Raw genomic sequence first — 17529 nt, 5'->3', positions numbered from 1 at the left:
ACCCGAAAGCAGGTCAGGTGCAAATTTTCCAAAAATAGAACACCAAAGTCCCCCAAAATTCTTTTAAATAAATTACAAGAAAAAATCTCCATGGGCTCCCAAAATAATACCAGGGGACCTAAAATTAACTGCGAACATTCTAAATGTATGGTTTTGAAAACTTTGACAATTTTTGAGACGTCAGACATTGTCAAATGGAATTTTATTAAGTTATTACAAAAACAACATAACATTGTTGCAAATGGTAAAATTTCTCTCATTTACAATTGAATTTTCGTCGTTCAGCAGATTAGATATTTCCCTAAGGAATTTTAATATCTTTATAAATGTTTAGACAAAACTGCATGGTAAATCTTACTCAAATTTATAAAATAACATTTTCCAAAAATCTTGATCCGGGACAATCAAAACTTTGATTTTCGAATCAGCGTCGAAATATATTTGCTAGGATTCCACATGAATGTTTGACCAAATTTCGAGCACCCTTTGAAAACCCCAACAATTTTTCCAGAATCGATGAAAAATGACAATTGTCGAGATATTAAAAAAATCATTTTCAAACCGATTTTGTCGGGACCATCAACACGTTGTAACCATCTAGGAACCGCTTTTTAAACACAATATATCGAAATGTGTTCCGTTTACGAATCCTGGTCACGGCACCAAAATCTGGTAATTCTGTTCAGTTTAAACTAGACATCAAATAATCGATTTCTGGTCGTAGATTGGGTACGAAATAAAGTATATCCGGTGTGTTTGTGCTTTTTGAGGACAAGATAACGAAATTAACTGATGTTTTGTATCCTGGTCGCGGCACCAAATTCGGTCCTTCTCTTCAATTTTAAATTACACATCAAATAATAGAGTTGGGGTCGTAGATTGTCCAGAATCTGAAAACCCTGTAGTGTGTTTGTAACTTCTTAATAACAATATGGCGGAATGTGTTCTCTTTTCGACTTAGTAATACTGGTTGCATAATTATTTTAGAATGAAAAGTTTAAGAGTGTAAGGTGTCAGAAATTTTTTTTTGTCTTTTGTGTTTCTGTACCCTTGCCGCACGTGCCGAAGTCGTCACGTTGCGCGCGGAATGAAACTTGATGAATATTTCATGATTTATTAAAAAGCCGATTCACACTCTAAAAATTCGGAATTTTTTATTGCGCCAGTAAACGACTTTACATCGCTACCGTCGAAATAATTAAATCAACGAACCTCCGTCAATTTTATGTAGGTTTTATTTCCTTTCGCTCAAAGATGAAATTAAATGAGCTCTACATATATATTGACGCAACCGGGAAACTCTCGAAGGACCTCATTCGATACCCGCTATGAGTGCACCTTATTTCAGCAATTTATCAGGAAAATGATGTTTGATATTTTTCCAGATCGAACGAGTCGCGTTTGAGTCGAATTTGCTTTAATTAAATCGACGTCGAGTTTATATAAAAGCATCCATTTGTAATGCTCGAGAGCTTAAATCGTCTATTTTTTCCAGGGTATAACGCTGAAAATGAACGAGGACGGTAAATGTATAGTAGCTAGAATAATGCATGGAGGGATGATCCATCGACAGGCCACCTTGCATGTAGGAGACGAAATTAGAGAAATTAATGGCATTTCCGTTATGAACCAATCCGTTAATGCGTTACAAAAAATTCTCGTAAGACTAATACCGGGTGGTCGATTTTTCGTAATTTTTGGTTGATTTTCAGCGAGAGGCCCGAGGTTCGGTCACTTTCAAGATCGTGCCGTCATATAGGAGCGCCCCACCCCCTTGCGAGGTATGTAAATATATATATTCGTACCCCAGTAAGTTCGTGCCACCAAAAATTAACGAATAATGTCCATCTTAGCATCGAAAGCTCGCATAAGTTAGGATTTGCGGAGTCTTCCCGAAGTTTGAAGCCTTTCAATTTATTACTCAGAAAAGGGGATTACCGAGACAAATTTGGTCCCATCCCTCACTATGGATTCATTTTTTTCCCTTAAGTGTATTCTTTTCCTGTGTTTTGGATTGTAAATCAACGTGTGGAGATCAAAGCCGTGTTCGATTCGGCGATCTTTTTTGCTTAAAGAGCAATCATCTAATGCATAGGATCTCTTATTTTCCTCTGTAGTACATGCAAGGTTATTTTCTTTTTATCATCCGGGAACAGTTGTCTTTGTTTGTGCCGCATTTTCAAAGAAGCGTTGCTCCTGCCTTTTCGAATCAAGAAAACACAGTAATTGTGTCTTGTACAGCCTTAGCAATCAATTTAATTTTGGTTTTCCCTCCCATTGAGTTTCTAGGTTGTGTGTTTGTGACCCGATGAAAGTATCAGAATTTTTATAAATCACTCATTTCTTTTAAAGCACATCCCATCATGCCAGATATGTGTTGTTTCACACACTCACTTTAGACTATTAGTTGTGTGGAGGTTAGCGATGACTCGGGTTTGAATAACCGTCGAGTCGTTGTTAACCTCCAAGAAATCGTTGTAGTAATTAGAAAAGTAATTCTCTTTTCTGTTTTCGGTCCATCTAGTTATTCCGGATTAAACCTCTACCAGTACTTGTAAGTACCCCAAATATACCTATCTGGTTACGGTGTGGTGTGCTTTAGTCCTAGTCCCATCGTAAAGAATTGTACTTAGTTCCTTCCTTGCCGTAGTAGTGGCACGCATGATTATCTACTTTAGTATCAAAGCGCTGACCCTCTCCCTTTGCAGATTTTCGTCAGAGCTCAGTTCGATTACGACCCCTTGGAAGACGAACTGATCCCTTGCGCCCAAGCAGGTATCGCCTTCAAAACGGGAGACATCCTCCAAGTAACCCTCGCCCACCCTTTCGGAAACCGCGCTCTAAACTTATCCGTTTCAGATCATCAGCAAGGACGACCACCACTGGTGGCAGGCTCGCAAGGACAATTCCGCAGGATCAGCAGGACTAATACCCTCTCCCGAATTGCAGGAATGGAGGGCCGCGTGCGCCGCCATGGAGAAAACGAAACACGAACAAGGTAATCTGATAATGGTCGAATTAGCGAATATCGTCTCCCTCGAGCTTTTTCTCAACTGGATTTTATGTTAAGCTTCTTTATTTTACGTCGAGATGTGATTTTTTTCGGCAGGGTGAAATTTCCAGCAGTTCATAAAACTTCAGTGGCTGATCCCTCACTGTTGCATGTCTATGTTAAGAAGTTAACATTTAAAGTAAGTCGGTGCGTTTGTTATCGAGTGGTTTGTGGTGTTGAGCGGCGCGGATTCCCGGTCTTGGGTTTGCGCGCCGTAACGCGAGTACCTTAAGGCATGGAATCGATCGATATTGAATGCACTGACCTAGACTAAGCATACAAATCTAAACATGGAGCATGAAACCTATAGAGTAGAGCGAGTCGGCGGACGGAATTTTAGTCGGTCCGCCGGCTCGCGTTAACCCTCCAACACTAACAGACAAAAACATATAAAACCATATGATAAACCCTACTTTGGTGTGACCTGTATTTTTGTTGAATGCTAGACGTGGAAAAAGGATGTACTTCTCATGCTAACGGTTGTGATGGTACCACAGGTATATGATGCCTAAATTACGTAGCCTAACGCATGATATATACTAAGCATTGTTTTTTTCTTCGACTGTGACAATCAATGTTTTCCCTGGTAGACAGTGATTGTTTGTGATCTGCTGGGAAAATAACAATAGTCAAGTGCATGGTATTTAGTGATAGGCTAGAGTATGCTTTTCTCGTCACGTTCTAACCTCTAAAATTTCAGTCAATTGCTCAATATTCGGTCGGAAGAAAAAGCAGTACAAGGATAAATACTTGGCAAAGCATAATGCTGTTTTTGACCAATTAGATTTAGTTACTTATGAGGAAGTTGTGAAGTTGCCAAGTAAGTTACTTCCGTGTTTCGCGGCACAACTTCATTTCAAACTTGCAGTGACTGATCCAGCGTTCCAGAGAAAAACTTTAGTTCTGTTAGGGGCACACGGGGTCGGCCGAAGACATATAAAGAACACTCTCATTGCGAAACATCCGGATCAGTACGCATACCCGATACCACGTAAGTCGTCGCGCTAATCCCCACTCGTCTTAACCTCACTCTCTAGATACAACGAGACAACCCAGAGCCGACGAGGAAAACGGTAGAAATTATTTTTTTGTTTCACACGATGAAATGATGGCCGACATCGCCGCCAACGAGTATCTAGAATATGGTAACCCTCTCTTTCTTATCAAAGCGACAAATTAACCCATTCGTCAATTTCCAGGCACTCACGAAGAGGCCATGTACGGAACCAAGCTGGACACGATCCGTAAGATCCATCAAGAAGGTAAAATGGCCATTCTTGATGTCGAACCTCAAGCACTAAAAGTGTTACGTACTGCTGAATTTTCACCATATGTTGTGTTCATTGCTGCTCCGGCTTTGCAAAACATTGCAGATGTAAGCGTCACTCGTTTGTCTTTTTTTAGTCCAGATGTACACAGGGCGCACCCATGTGTAAAGGTTTTTAGATCATAGTAACTGTTTCAAAATGTGTAGATGATGATGCAACAAGCAGCGAAGCCTTTGATCCGACTGCTTTCCTATAGGTGAGCTTTGTGGCGGTTTGCTCAGGTTGAAAAATTTGACACGGGTCGGAATGACGGGTCAGACGGGTTCGAGTTCGTATTACCGGAGATCTAGTTTGCGTAATTATGATGCTGCATTGCTGCATACTAATTTAAACTCTTGGTTGTTATTGCAGTTTCGGATCAATGCGGTGTAATTAACAGATTTTTTGGCGTGGTTTGCGGTTTAATTAAAATTTAGTTGAACGAGTTGGGGTTTCTCATAGGAAAGGTTCTCGGATAGCGAGGGACGTAACTGCGAGTGGTAAATTCTTTACAGAAATTTGGTTGTGATTTCTTTTTGCTACGTTTAAGTTGGAAGGTGGATCACGATGTTGTTAATTTGAATCAGGTGGACCAAAATTCTAATTGACCCGATTCGACAAGGCTTCGCTGCTTCAAGTTCACTATAGTTGTAAAGATTATCTATTTATAATTTATTGTAGTTTTATGTAGCTAATATTTAGTTCAGAAAGTACACATTGTAGTAACCGAGCTCATCCCAGAATGTGTGATTACGTTTTAATTGTATTCACAAACATCTAAAAGGTATACAAAAACGTTTCTCCTAAGATAGTTGTGAGTAACAACTAAAAAATTAAAACGTCATAAATTTTCCAGGGAAGTCTTAAATTAATTCTCTTAGAGCATTTTCATTTCCAAGCTGTATATTCTTGGAACAGAAATTGTACATAACCTATGTGGTCCATTCCTTCCAATTTATGACATTTCGAATCCTTTTTTTTCGTATTCCACGCCTTACATCCTCCCTGCTGACGCCATTTTGGTGTCAGTTCTCTTCCGTCAGGGCTGAAAGCTCCACAAAATTAGGAATACAAACGCCAACTATGGAAATCCGTTTCGAGGGCCCTTCGTTCTGCCTTTATTTGATTGTTCCATAAATTTTTCCCTAAAATACAAATATTGCTATTTCTGTTTTATAATCAAATATTGATCCTTTTATAAAGCGACCTTGAATACCCAGATCTTCTAGAATTTCATGGAAATTTCCTATCTTCAGCCTTTTCCTTATAGCTAACCTGGGACACTTCGACATTGCGCTAAGATCCAAATATTTCTATCTTTGTTTTATAACCAAATTAATCATTGTAGAAAGCGACCTTGAATTCCTAACCCTTCTAAAATTTCATGGAAATTAGCAGTTTTTAACTCTTTCCGTGTTTTCACCAGGGACATTTCCACCTTGCACCAAAATCCTAACAGTTCTATCCCTGTCTTATAATCAAATATTGATCCTTCTAGAAAGCGGCCTTGAATACCGAGATCTAGAATTTCATGTAATTTTCCTATCTTTAACCTTTTCTTTATAGCTAACCGTGTTTTCACCAGGAACACTCCGACCTTGCATCAAAGTCCAAATATTATTGTCTCTGTTTTATAATCAAATATAAATTCTTTTAGAAAACGACCTTGAATACCCAGATCTTCTAGAATTTCTTGGAAATTTCCTACCTTTAACCCTTTCTTTGTAGCTAATCGGGTTTTCACCAGGGACATTCCGACCTGTTTTATAATCAAATATTTCAAAAGCGACCATGAATTCCTAAATCTTCTAGAATTTCATGTAAATTTCGTATTTTTAACCCTTTCTTGATGGCTCACCGGGTCTTCACCAATGACGACACTCCGACTTGTTTTATAATCAAATATTGATCCCTTAAGAAAGCGACCTTGAATACCCGCTCGTCTAGAATTTTATGAAAATTTCCTATTTTTAACTTTTTCTTTATAGCTGACCGGGTTTTCACCAGGGACACTCCGACCTTTCCCGAAAATACAAATATTTCTATCTCTGTTTTATAACCAAATATTAATCCTTCCAGAAAACGACCTTGAATTCCTAAATCTTCCAGAATTTCATATAAATTCTTATGTTTAACCCTTTCCTTTTAACTGACCAGGGTTTTATCAGGGACACTCCGACTTTTCCCTAAAATACAAATATTTCTATTTCTGTTTTATAGTCAAATATAAATTCTTTTAGAAAACCGCCTTGAATACCCAGATCTAGAATTTCATGGAAATTTCCTACCTTTAACCCTTTCTTAATAGCTCACCGGATCTTCACCAGGGACACTCCGACTTGTTTTATAATCAAATATTGATCCCTTTAGACAGCGACCTTGAATTCCTAAATCTTCTAGAATTCCATCTAAATTTCCTACCTTTAACCCTTTATTTATAGTAAACCGGGTTTTCACCAGGGACACTCCGACGTTGCACCAAAATCCAAATCTTACTATCTGTGTTTTATAATCAAATATTGATCCTTTTAGAAAGCGACCTTGAATTCCTAAATCGTTCTAGAATTCCATCTAAAGTTCCTATCTCTAACTTTTTATTTATAGCAAACCGGGTTTTCACCAGCGACACTCCAACCTGTTTTATAATTAATTCTTGATCCTTTTAGAAAGAGACCTTGAATACCCAAATCTTCTAGAATTTCATGGAAGTTTCCTATCTTTAACCTTTTCTTTATAGCTAACCTGGTATATCCAGATCTTCTAGAATTTCATGGAAATTTCCTATCTTTAACCCTTTCTTTACAGCTAATCGGATTTTCATCAGAGACACTCCGACCTAATTTATAACCAAATTTTTCAAAAGCGACCTTGAATTCCTAAATCTTCTAAAATTTCATGGAAATTTCGTATTTCTAACCCTTTCTTGATAGCTCACCGGGTCTTCACCAGGGACACTCCGACTTGTTTTATAATCAAATATTGATTCCTTTAGAAAGTGACCTTGAATTCCTAAATCTTCTAGAATTCCATCTAAATTTCCTACCTTTAACCCTTTATTTATAATAAACCGGGTTTCACCAGGGACACTCCGACGTTGCACCAAAATCCAAATCTTTCTGTCTATGTTTTATAATCAAATATTGATTCTTTTAGAAAGCGACCTTGAATACCCAGATTTTCTTGTGTTTGGTGGAAATTTCGCATCTTTAACCCTTTCCTTAGAGGTGACCGGGTTTTCATCAAGGACAATCCGACTTGTTTTATAATCAAATATTGATCCTTTTAGAAAGCGAGCTTGAATTCCTAAATCTTCTAGAATTCCATCTAAATTTCTTACCTTTAACCCTTTATTCATAGTAAACCGAGTTTTCACCAGGGACACTCCGACGTGTTTTATAATCAAATATTCATCCTTCTAGAAAGAGACCTTGAATTCCTAAATCTTCTAGAATTTCATGTAAATTTCCTATGTTTAACCCTTTCTTAATAGCTCACCGGGTCTTCACCAGGGACACTCCGACCTTGCACCAAAGACCAAATATTTCGATCTCTGTTTTATAATCAAATATAAATTCGTTTTCTGACCTTGAATACCCAGATCTTCTAGAATTTCATGGAAATTTCCCACCTTTAACCCTTTCTTTATAGCTAATCGGGTTTTCACCAGGGACACTCCGACCTGTTTTATAATCAAATATTCAGCCTTCTAGAAAGAGACCTTGAATTCTTAAATCTTCTAGAATTCCATGTGAATTTCCTATTTTTAACCCTTTATTTATAGTAAAGCGGGTTTCACCAAGCACACTCCGACGTTGCACCAAAGTCCAAATATTTGTATCTCTGTTTTATAACCAAATATTGATCCTTCTAGAAAGCGACCTTGAATTCTTAGTTTTTCTAGAATTTCATGTGAATTTCGTTCGTATCTTTAACCCTGTCTTTATAGCTAACCAGGTTTTCACCAGGGACACTCCGACCTGTTTTATAATCAAATATTCAGCCTTCTAGAAAGAGACCTTGAATTCTTAAATCTTCTAGAATTTCATGTGAATTTCCTATTTTTAACCCTTCTTTTGTAGCCAACCCGGTTTTCACCAGGGACACTCCGACCTGTTTTATAATCAAATATTGATTCTTCTAGAAAACGACCTAGAATTTCATGGAAATTTCTCATCTTAAACCCTTTCTTTATACATAACCGGGTTTCACCAGGAACACTCCGACCTTTCCCCAAAAGTACAAATATTTCTGCCTCTGTTTTATAACTAAATATTGATCCTTCTTGAAAACGACCTTGAATTCCTAAATCTTCCAGAATTTCATATAAAGTCTTATGTTTAACCCTTTCCTTGTAACTGAGCGGGGTTTTATCAGGGACACTCCGATTTTTCCCTAAAATCTATCTCTTTTTTATAATCAAATATTGATTTTTTTAGAAAACGACCTTGGATATCCACATCTTCTAGAATTTCATCTAAATTTCAAATCTTTAAGCCTTTGTTTATAGCTCACCGGGTTTTCACCATGTACACTGCGACTTGTCTTATAATCAAATTTTAATTATTTTAGAAAACGACCTTGAATGCCCAGGTCTTCTAGAATTTCATGGAAATTTCCTATCTTTAAGCTTTTCTTATAGCTAACCTGATTTTTACCAGGGACACTTCACGTGTTGTATAGCCAAATTTTGATGTTTTTAGAAAGTGACCTTGAATTCCTAAATTTCTTAGAATTTCATGGACATTTTCCATCTTTACCCTTTCTTTATAAGTGACCGGGTTTTCACCAGGAACACTCCGATCTTGCACCAAAGTCGAAATATTTCTATTTCTGTTTTATAATCAAATACTGTTCCTTTTAGAAAACTACCTTGAATACCCAGATTTTTTAGAATTTCATGGAAATTTCCTGCCTTTAACCTTTGATTTATAACTAAGCGGGTTTTCACCGGAGATCTTCCGACCTGTTGTATAATCAAATATTCATCCTTTTAGAAAGTGACCTTAAAATCCTAAATCTTCTAGAATTCATGTAAATTCCCTTTCTTTATAGCTAATCGGGTTCTCACCAGCAACACTCCAATCTGTTTTACAATCAAATATTGATACTTTTAGAAACCGACCTTGAATTTCTAAATCTTCTAGAATTTCATCTAAAGTTCCTATCTTTAACCTTTTATTTATAGCAAACAGGGTTTTCACCAGCGACACTCCAACCTGTTTTATAATTAAATCTTGATCCTTTTAGAAAGCGACCTTGAATACCCAGATCTTCTGGAATTTCATGAAAATTCCTTATATTTAACCTTTTCTAGCTAACCGCGTTTTCACCAAGGACACTTCGACCTTGCGCTAGAATCCAAATATTTCTATCTCTGTTTTATAACCAAATGTTGATCCTTCTAGAAAGCGACCTTGAATTCTTAGTTTTTCTAGAATTTCATGGGAATTTCCATTCTTTAACCCTTTCCTTATAAGTGACCGGGTTTTAATTGGGGACACTCCGACTTTGGACCAAAGTTCAGATATTGCCGTCTGTGTTTTATAATCAAATATTAATTCTTTTAGAACGCGACCTTAGATACCCAGATCTTCTAGAATTTCATGGAAATTTTCTATCTTTAACTTTTTATTTATAGCTAATCGGGTTTTTATCAGGGACACTTCGACCGCGTTTATAATCAAAAATTGATCCTTTTAAAAGGCGACCTTGAATTCGTAAATCTTCTTGAATTTCATGTAAATTTCGTTCCTACCTTTTCGTTGTTTTTAACCGGGTTTTAATCATTTTAACTGATCTGTCTTACAATCAAATATTGGTCTTTTTAGAAACTGACCTTGAATTCCTAAATCTACAATTTCATGTAAATCTGCTATTTTTAACCCTTCCTTTGTAGCTAACCCGGTTTTCACCAAGGGCACTCCGAACTGTTTTATAATCAAATATTGATCCTTCTAGAAAGCGACCTTGAATTCTTAAATATAGAATTTCATGGAAATTTCTCATCTTTAACCTTTTCCTTGTAATGGACCTGGTTTTCACCAGGGACACTTCGACCTTGCGCTAAAATTCAAATATTTCTATCTTTTTTTTATAATCAAATATTGATGCTTCCAGAAATCGACCTTGAATTCCTAAATCTTCTAGAATTTCATGTAAACTTCTATCTTTAACCCTTTCCTTGTAATTGACCGTGATTTCATTAGGGACACTCCAACCCTGCACCAAAGTCCAAATATTTCTATCACTGTTTTATAGTCAAATATTGATCCTTTTATTAGAAAGCGACCTTGAATACCCAAATCTTCTGGAATTTGTTGGAAATTTCGTATCTTTAACCCTTTCTTTCTAGCTAGCCGAGTTTTCTTCAGGGACACTTCGATCGACCTGGTTTATAATCAACTATTGAGCCTTGCAGAAAGCGACCTTGAATTCCTAAATTTGCTGGAATTTCATGGAAATTCCCGGCCTTGAACTATTTTGTTACAACTGCCTCGATTTTCATCAGGGATACTTTGATATAATACTAAAACCCAATTATTTTGTGGCGCCACAATAACAGGTTGGTAAGCGAAGAAAGATAAGCCGCTCTGTTGTCTAGTGGTCAGGGCACCTGCCCGGCAAGCGGGAAACGTTTGGTTCGATTCCCACCGGGGCAGCAACATTTTTCTTCGCTTCTCTACAATTTTTATATTGTTGTTCTAGAAAGTGACCTTTACTTTCCAAATCTTCTTGCATTTCATGGAAATTTCCGGCCTTTAACCCTTTCTTTCAAATTAATCAGTCCAAATATTTCTGTTTCTCTTAACCTGCCTTGTATTATCCTAATTCATCAACGGTACGCTCTAATTTGATAGAACTTTCTCCGTAAAACAATCGATTACCTGTTTGCCAACAATAAGTGTATTTGTTAACACAATAGTGTTAAATTTAATTCTGGCGTGGCACAAAATGGCGGATGTTAATATAAATTCAGGTGTGCTTTCCGAATTAAATTCCTTTAGTTCTAGTTAGCGGTTAGTAGAGTGTGCAGAATTTCATTGACACGTTTGAATGTTTCAGTTCGACGGTAGCTTAGAAAGGCTAGCGAAGGAATCGGACATGTTGCGTCAAGCCTACGGGCACTACTTCGACTTAACCATCGTGAATAACGATATCGACGAGACTATCGCGGCACTCGAGGCCGCCATCGAACGAGTCCAGACAACACCCCAGTGGATTCCCGTGTCTTGGGTCTACTGACAACAACCTTCCATGGAATTCGGCTCGTTGCAGAATTTCTGAGCCTTTGGGCATCCGATGTTATTGAAGTGAATTAACAGTGGATAAGAAAACCAACACACACACAACACACACTCACACATGTACACGGTAGACTGGCAGCTGTCTTCTTTCAATTGTCATAGTTTAGAGCACTTATCTAGCAACGCTAGCTAACTAACACTAGCCACTTATGTTCGAGGCTCGTTCTTGTTAAAATCGTCATATCACGACGGGCCTCTCATGTGTCGCTTTTTAGCGAAACGGGTTTTAAAGTACTTCCAAAGAACATGTTGATACCAAAGCTGTTGTTCATTTGCTGTTAATCTTATTGTTTGCTATGCAAATAGACGTGGTAGGGTAGACATAGTGTTAATCTTCAAAATGGGAACATTCCATTTCTGTTCAGCACAAGCACAAATTTCGCAACTTCGTAGCCTTAATACCTGGATGTCATGTAGGTTCTTTCAAATATACACAACGCACAAATAAATCAACAACGTATACAAACGATAATTTGCTTCAATACAGAAATGAATAGCAATACGTCTGAAGTATTAACTATTGGTAATTATAAAATGTGATTTACGATGTTTTAAAGACGTCGATACTGTTTAAGACGACTAACACTGAGGTGGATTCACGCGGACTGGGCATTTCATTCGTCGATTTGCTTTGATTTGATTGGTTCGCTTGCTAACACACAAACATATCCGACGGAGACAGTTAGGGAGGGTTCAGTGTTGAAAACGTTTGTCTAACTGTGAAATTGCATCAAATTATGATAGATAAAAAGATACTGTGTAAATTTACTATAACGGAGAGTATAATATGCTTTCAATTTTCATGATAGTGATACGAAATTGTTCTATTTTGGGGCCGTGTGAACTTTATTTTCATATTTTTGTGCTGTTTATATATTATAGATTATAAGTGCCATTGTTTATTTTGTATTTATTGAGATGTTTCAATTATAGTTTTATTATTGAGAAATGATTGGAAAGAAACGAAAAACATTCATTAAACTTATACAAGTGATTGCTTCCTCAAATAAGTGTACCTACCTACTTAAAAAATGAACTAAAGGGTATTCCTAACATAATTTGATAATGAGTAGTGTAGCGATTTAAAGTTTGCATTTATTTGGATAATAGGACAATGTAGTTCGACATTTCTGAAATAAAATGTAATATAATACACCCCAAGACTTTCATTTCACAACTATACTTCCTAGTTCCTTTGGGTCTGACACGTTTAGTACACTGACGTGACGTTTCATTTACGTAATGTCATTTTTAAATCAGAAACGCCAACCACGCGACTTATGTCACATCTTACGGTAATTCAAAATGTTTTCGACTGGACGATATTAAAGAATCTAGGGAGAGTATTTACGTTTATCAATGTACTGGTCCATAAGTTTCCCAACAATGCTATAGATAAAAAATACTTCTATAATAAGAGGATTCTTGCTACTTTGTGTAGGCAACCAGTTATACACAAGTTTGGAATTTGACACATTGACATTAAAATTAATATGCAGGTAACAAGCTACACAGCAATTTAACTAGAGCAATACACACACTTTCTCTTATCAGTTAATTTGCTTAATTAGCATAAAATAAAAGTTTAATTTCAAACGAGAAAAAAAATGCACATGCGCATTTGGCCGTAAATCAGATGTTCACTCACGTTGCCTCCTGTCACTTACGTCAAACTTGTCAAAATAAACCTCGAAAATTTTTCAATGTTTGTATAACAATAATTATCGTTCCAAGCCCGTGGAGATAAGTTGCCAGTACTTCAGAGAAACCAACCGAAGTCACCCATTCAAAAAAAACCTTTTGTGTGTTTATGTCAACCTTATGGCAACCTCATGAAAACGAAGAAAAACCCCTAAAATGGCAACAGCAGAAGTGAACTGGCGCGAAAACATCCTCAGCAAGCTCCAAGAACGAAACCGGTTTCAAACAGACTGCTTCCAAGACCTCATAGCACAGCGTAAGTCCCGAACCTAACCTCAAACCCGTTTTGAATGTTTTCCCTCCAGACAACAAGATTTTCGACGCCGTCAATGCCCTAAAACACGAAAACTTGCAACTGTCGATACAGAACGAGAAGCTACGTCTCGACGGTGACCGCGCCGGGGGCGGCGATAGCCGCCTCCACGAGAAAATACAATGCCTTGAACAAAAGCTGCTAACCCAGCAGGAAGAACTCACGGAGTTGCACCGCCGCAAAGGCGAAAACTCGCAGCAAATAATCGACCTGAACGCGAAACTCCAGGAGAAGGAGAAGCTTATAGTCATGAAAGATATTAGGTTAGTGACCCATTTAGTGATCCCGTTTCACAAATTCGTGATTTGCAGTCTGGCTGAGAACGCTGCCAAAATCACGAGCCTCCAGGCCGAAATCACCCTCTTCGACCGCAACAACAAGGAGTTGAAGCTGCTGAACGAGGCCCTTCGGGACGAACACCAAGCCCTTCATTTAGCTTTCACCTGCCTCGAAGATAAGTTACGGAAGTTGCAGGTACTGTTTAAATATAGTGTGAAGTGGGTGCATGATTAAATTGGCCGCGGTCCAGGTTTCAGTTTGTTTAAAATATTGGGTGTCATTTGGTTGTTTCATCAGTGGAGATTTAAATCATTTCGGTTTTAGGATGAAAATAGACAGTTGGTGGAGAGGTTGATGAATTATAAGACGAAGGACGCGGATAGGATGAATGAGGAGAACGAAAATTTTCTCAAGTAAGTTTGCACGTGTTGGGGGAGTCAAGGTGGCGGGGGCTTTTTGGTTAATAATTTTCACTTCAGAGGCTACTAATTTGTGTTCTGTGGCCTGTTTTTGCTTGCTTGTTGTGGTTGTTATGGGGTCAACAGTTGGATAGTTTTACTTTAATCATAGAGTAAACACTTATTTTAGTTTGATTTGAGGAATATTTGTAGGATTGTTTGTTTTAATAGATGTATCAAAATTTTAGAAATGTTTGGACATTTGCCAAGGAAGTGGTAAGCAGGCGGTGTTTTATGTAAATAAATGCAGGAACATTTGTGGTTTCACTGTAATCTGAATATGTGGTATCAAGCTATATTAAGAAAATAGTTTTTGATCATATGATTGTAACATAAATTAGATTTTTGTTGAAACAAGATAAGATTAGTGTAAATATTCATGTTGAGTATCAACATTTATTTTGGTTAAGTTTGAGATAAGAATTGATTCGGAGGGGTTTTATAGGTATTAAAAAAAGACTATCAAAAACGCTGAGGTATTAAAAAAGTCTGCGCTAAACCGAAAAAACAATTTAAAACAATACGTTACGTAGAAAATAAAATCTAGGTACTAACCACGCCACTGTTCAAATTCATGACAAAAAGTGTCAAAAGTGGTAAATCGGGTCTATTCAAAAACATTTCTAGACTGTCAAAGATGTCTAAAAATTTAAGACCTGCGTCGGCTATATTTTCACTGCATTCTTTATTTTACGGGTTGTCGAAAACACCTTGAAATCGTCTCATTTCGTTTCGGCAATTAATTTACCGAATTCCGATGTTTCTAAGCGATTAACCCAAGAATTTAATAACATACCTTTCAAACAATAAGTTTTGAAACAGTGAGTTATTTGTTCGTCCAAGTGTTTCAATTCTACCAACCTTAATCAATCTTGAAGAATTGTTGATTCAAGAGGAGTCGCAATATCATGAGGAATTCCAATCAATTCGTGATTTTCTTGTAAAACTGATGGTTTGAAAGCACTTGTAAGAAAAGTTTAAATATTTTCGATGAATGTTGGAAAAGTACAATGGAGAGGTTAGAATTCGATGCTTCCGAAAAAATTTGCCCGTTTAATAACCGCGGCCTTAGAAAAAGTTTTCGTACTATTTCTGGTAATAAAATCACAAACCAGACATCTTTAAAAATCTAGGAATATTACAGAATAGTAGGTTGGCCAATTCTTTTGTGTTGCAGTTGTTTCAATAAAAAAGGACAAAAATATATGAATTCTACTTTATACCAAAAAAGACAAACGAATTTGATAAATTTTGCTTCAAGGATTTAGTGACATTTAAGTAAGAGGGATTTTTGAATTTAATATTGTGGTATTTAACGCTGAAGATGTCAAGCGTGATCTACAGCCAACTCTAAATCCAAACGATTTCGATTTTACCCTAAGTATTTATTTTTAGATATTTCCACTAATTTCACAATTATGCCAACATAACGGATTTTGACTCGAGTGTTAAAATAATAATGACTGAAACTAAACATTAGACCACTTTTTCTGGTGATTAACTGAAAAGTAATGTAATAATTCACTAGAAAATATTAAAAATATAATATTTATAAAAAAGCGCTCTAAAATATATCATTTAGTTGTATGAACATATTTTGCTTCTAATTGGTAGAACTGTCGCTCCATCTTACTCCCTGTTGTCAAAATCGACATAACTGAAAGTGACAGTTAATTTAAATCCAGATTTATTAATGGTTGTTGTTAAAATATCATAACCTAGCTTTTTTTGAGCGCTTGAGAGTGACATGAAGTATTGGCAGCAATGTTACCACATCAATTCACAGTTGTCAATTTGATATGAACGCGCTTAAAAAAGCAATGAGAAGATGTCAGCTACGAAATTGGTTGTTCATTAATGTTGTGAATTGTTAAAATGTCACCATGTTGGCTGCACTGTTGAAAAATTAATAGGGTTTTAAAAAATCTGTAGCAATGTAATGAAAGTTACTGAAATTTTAAAAATGACAACTGAATTTAAATGACGTATAAAATGAAAATAACCTCAAAAGTATTTTTATTAAAATAGTGAGATTTAGCGTATAGTACGACAAAATTTATCTGAAAGTTCGTACAATCAGGAAAAATATTTAAAAAAATTGGCACTAACAATTCTCACATTTCGCCAACAAACTTTACAGAATGATCAACAATTACTATTTCAGTTGATATCAAAAAATTTTGCTTACAGTTGGTAGAACTGTCACCCCAGCGTACTTCGTGTTCTCAAAACAGGCATGATTGAAAGTGACATTTAATTTAAATCAAAATTTGTTATTTATTATCAATTATTGTTAAAATATCACCACCTAACTTTTTTAAGCGCTTTATAGTGACACAGGAGCAAGTACCGGCTGACTATTAATAATTGAAGCAAATTTTTGTGTTGGCAATTCTGAAGTGTTGGCAGCAATGTTCCCATATCAATTCACAGTTGTCAATTTGGCATGAGCGCGCTTAAAAAACAATGACAATATGGCAGCTACGGAATTGGTACCCAAAATTTTAATTTTACTTTAGGTATGCCATCATAAAGTTTTAAATATGTTGCCAACCTGACAAAAAAAATCGCAAACATCAATAGTCGCTCGGTAGTTGGATCAGAGTTGCCATTTTCCCAAAATTGGTTAATTCTGTTGCCAACAACAGTATTTATTGATCGCGCTCTGTACTTAAAATTTGTTCATTAAGATTGTGTCAAAGTGTTGGACCCACTGGTGAAAAATTAATAGGGTTTTAAAAAATCTGTAGTGGCAGCAATGCGATGTCAGTTAAATTTAAATGACATATATAATAAAAAAAGGTCAAAAGTATTTTTATTAAAATAACTGGTTTTAGTGGATAGTACGACAAACATGATCTGAAAACTAATACAGGAAAGAAGTGTGTAAAAAAATTGACACTGTCACCTCACCTTACTCTCTCTTGTCAAAATTGACATAACTGAAAGTAACATTTAATTCAACTCAAAATTTGTTTTTGATTATTATTAAAATATCATAACCTAACTTTTTTGAGCACTTGAAAGTGACATAGCGCCAAGAAAAATTTGTCAGAATTGGTTAATTCTATTGTCAACAACAGTATTTATTGATCGCGCTCTGTAATTAAAGTTT

At 36.4% G+C, this 17529-nt stretch overlaps 2 protein-coding genes across 8 annotated transcripts in view; both read left to right on the top strand.

Moving 5' to 3' along the window:
* Positions 1 to 12808, top strand: part of LOC135125190 (peripheral plasma membrane protein CASK) — a 265800-nt gene extending 252992 nt beyond the window's left edge. For 2 of the 5 annotated variants that reach the window (XM_064050580.1, XM_064050583.1), the window contains 11 exons: positions 1496 to 1660; positions 1713 to 1781; positions 2525 to 2554; positions 2709 to 2807; positions 2860 to 2998; positions 3499 to 3549; positions 3753 to 3872; positions 3921 to 4043; positions 4090 to 4197; positions 4252 to 4427; positions 11422 to 12808. In XM_064050580.1, coding sequence (XP_063906650.1) covers positions 1496 to 1660; positions 1713 to 1781; positions 2525 to 2554; positions 2709 to 2807; positions 2860 to 2998; positions 3499 to 3549; positions 3753 to 3872; positions 3921 to 4043; positions 4090 to 4197; positions 4252 to 4427; positions 11422 to 11601 — 1260 coding nt within the window. In that variant the 3' untranslated portion in view covers positions 11602 to 12808. The remainder of the gene's footprint in view (positions 1 to 1495; positions 1661 to 1712; positions 1782 to 2524; positions 2555 to 2708; positions 2808 to 2859; positions 2999 to 3498; positions 3550 to 3752; positions 3873 to 3920; positions 4044 to 4089; positions 4198 to 4251; positions 4428 to 11421) is intronic. The other 3 variants (XM_064050581.1, XM_064050582.1, XM_064050584.1) reach the window with 3 other exon arrangements.
* Positions 12809 to 13317: 509 nt separating this feature from the next.
* The window catches only part of LOC135125191 (autophagy-related protein 16-1), a 408090-nt gene continuing 403878 nt past the window's right edge, over positions 13318 to 17529 (top strand). For all 3 annotated transcript variants that reach the window (XM_064050587.1, XM_064050586.1, XM_064050585.1), the window contains exons 1-4: positions 13318 to 13620; positions 13670 to 13940; positions 13989 to 14151; positions 14281 to 14369. In XM_064050587.1, the coding sequence (XP_063906657.1) occupies positions 13521 to 13620; positions 13670 to 13940; positions 13989 to 14151; positions 14281 to 14369 (623 nt within the window). In that variant the 5' untranslated portion in view covers positions 13318 to 13520. The remainder of the gene's footprint in view (positions 13621 to 13669; positions 13941 to 13988; positions 14152 to 14280; positions 14370 to 17529) is intronic.

Source organism: Zophobas morio, unplaced genomic scaffold, assembly GCF_036711695.1.
Source record: "Zophobas morio isolate AGI-343-1 ecotype UQ-CSIRO unplaced genomic scaffold, CSIRO_AGI_Zmor_V1 ptg000008l, whole genome shotgun sequence".
NCBI classification, from domain to species: Eukaryota; Metazoa; Arthropoda; class Insecta; order Coleoptera; family Tenebrionidae; genus Zophobas; species Zophobas morio.
Note: the sequence above shows the minus strand (reverse complement) of the source record. Positions and strands in the feature narration are given on the sequence as shown.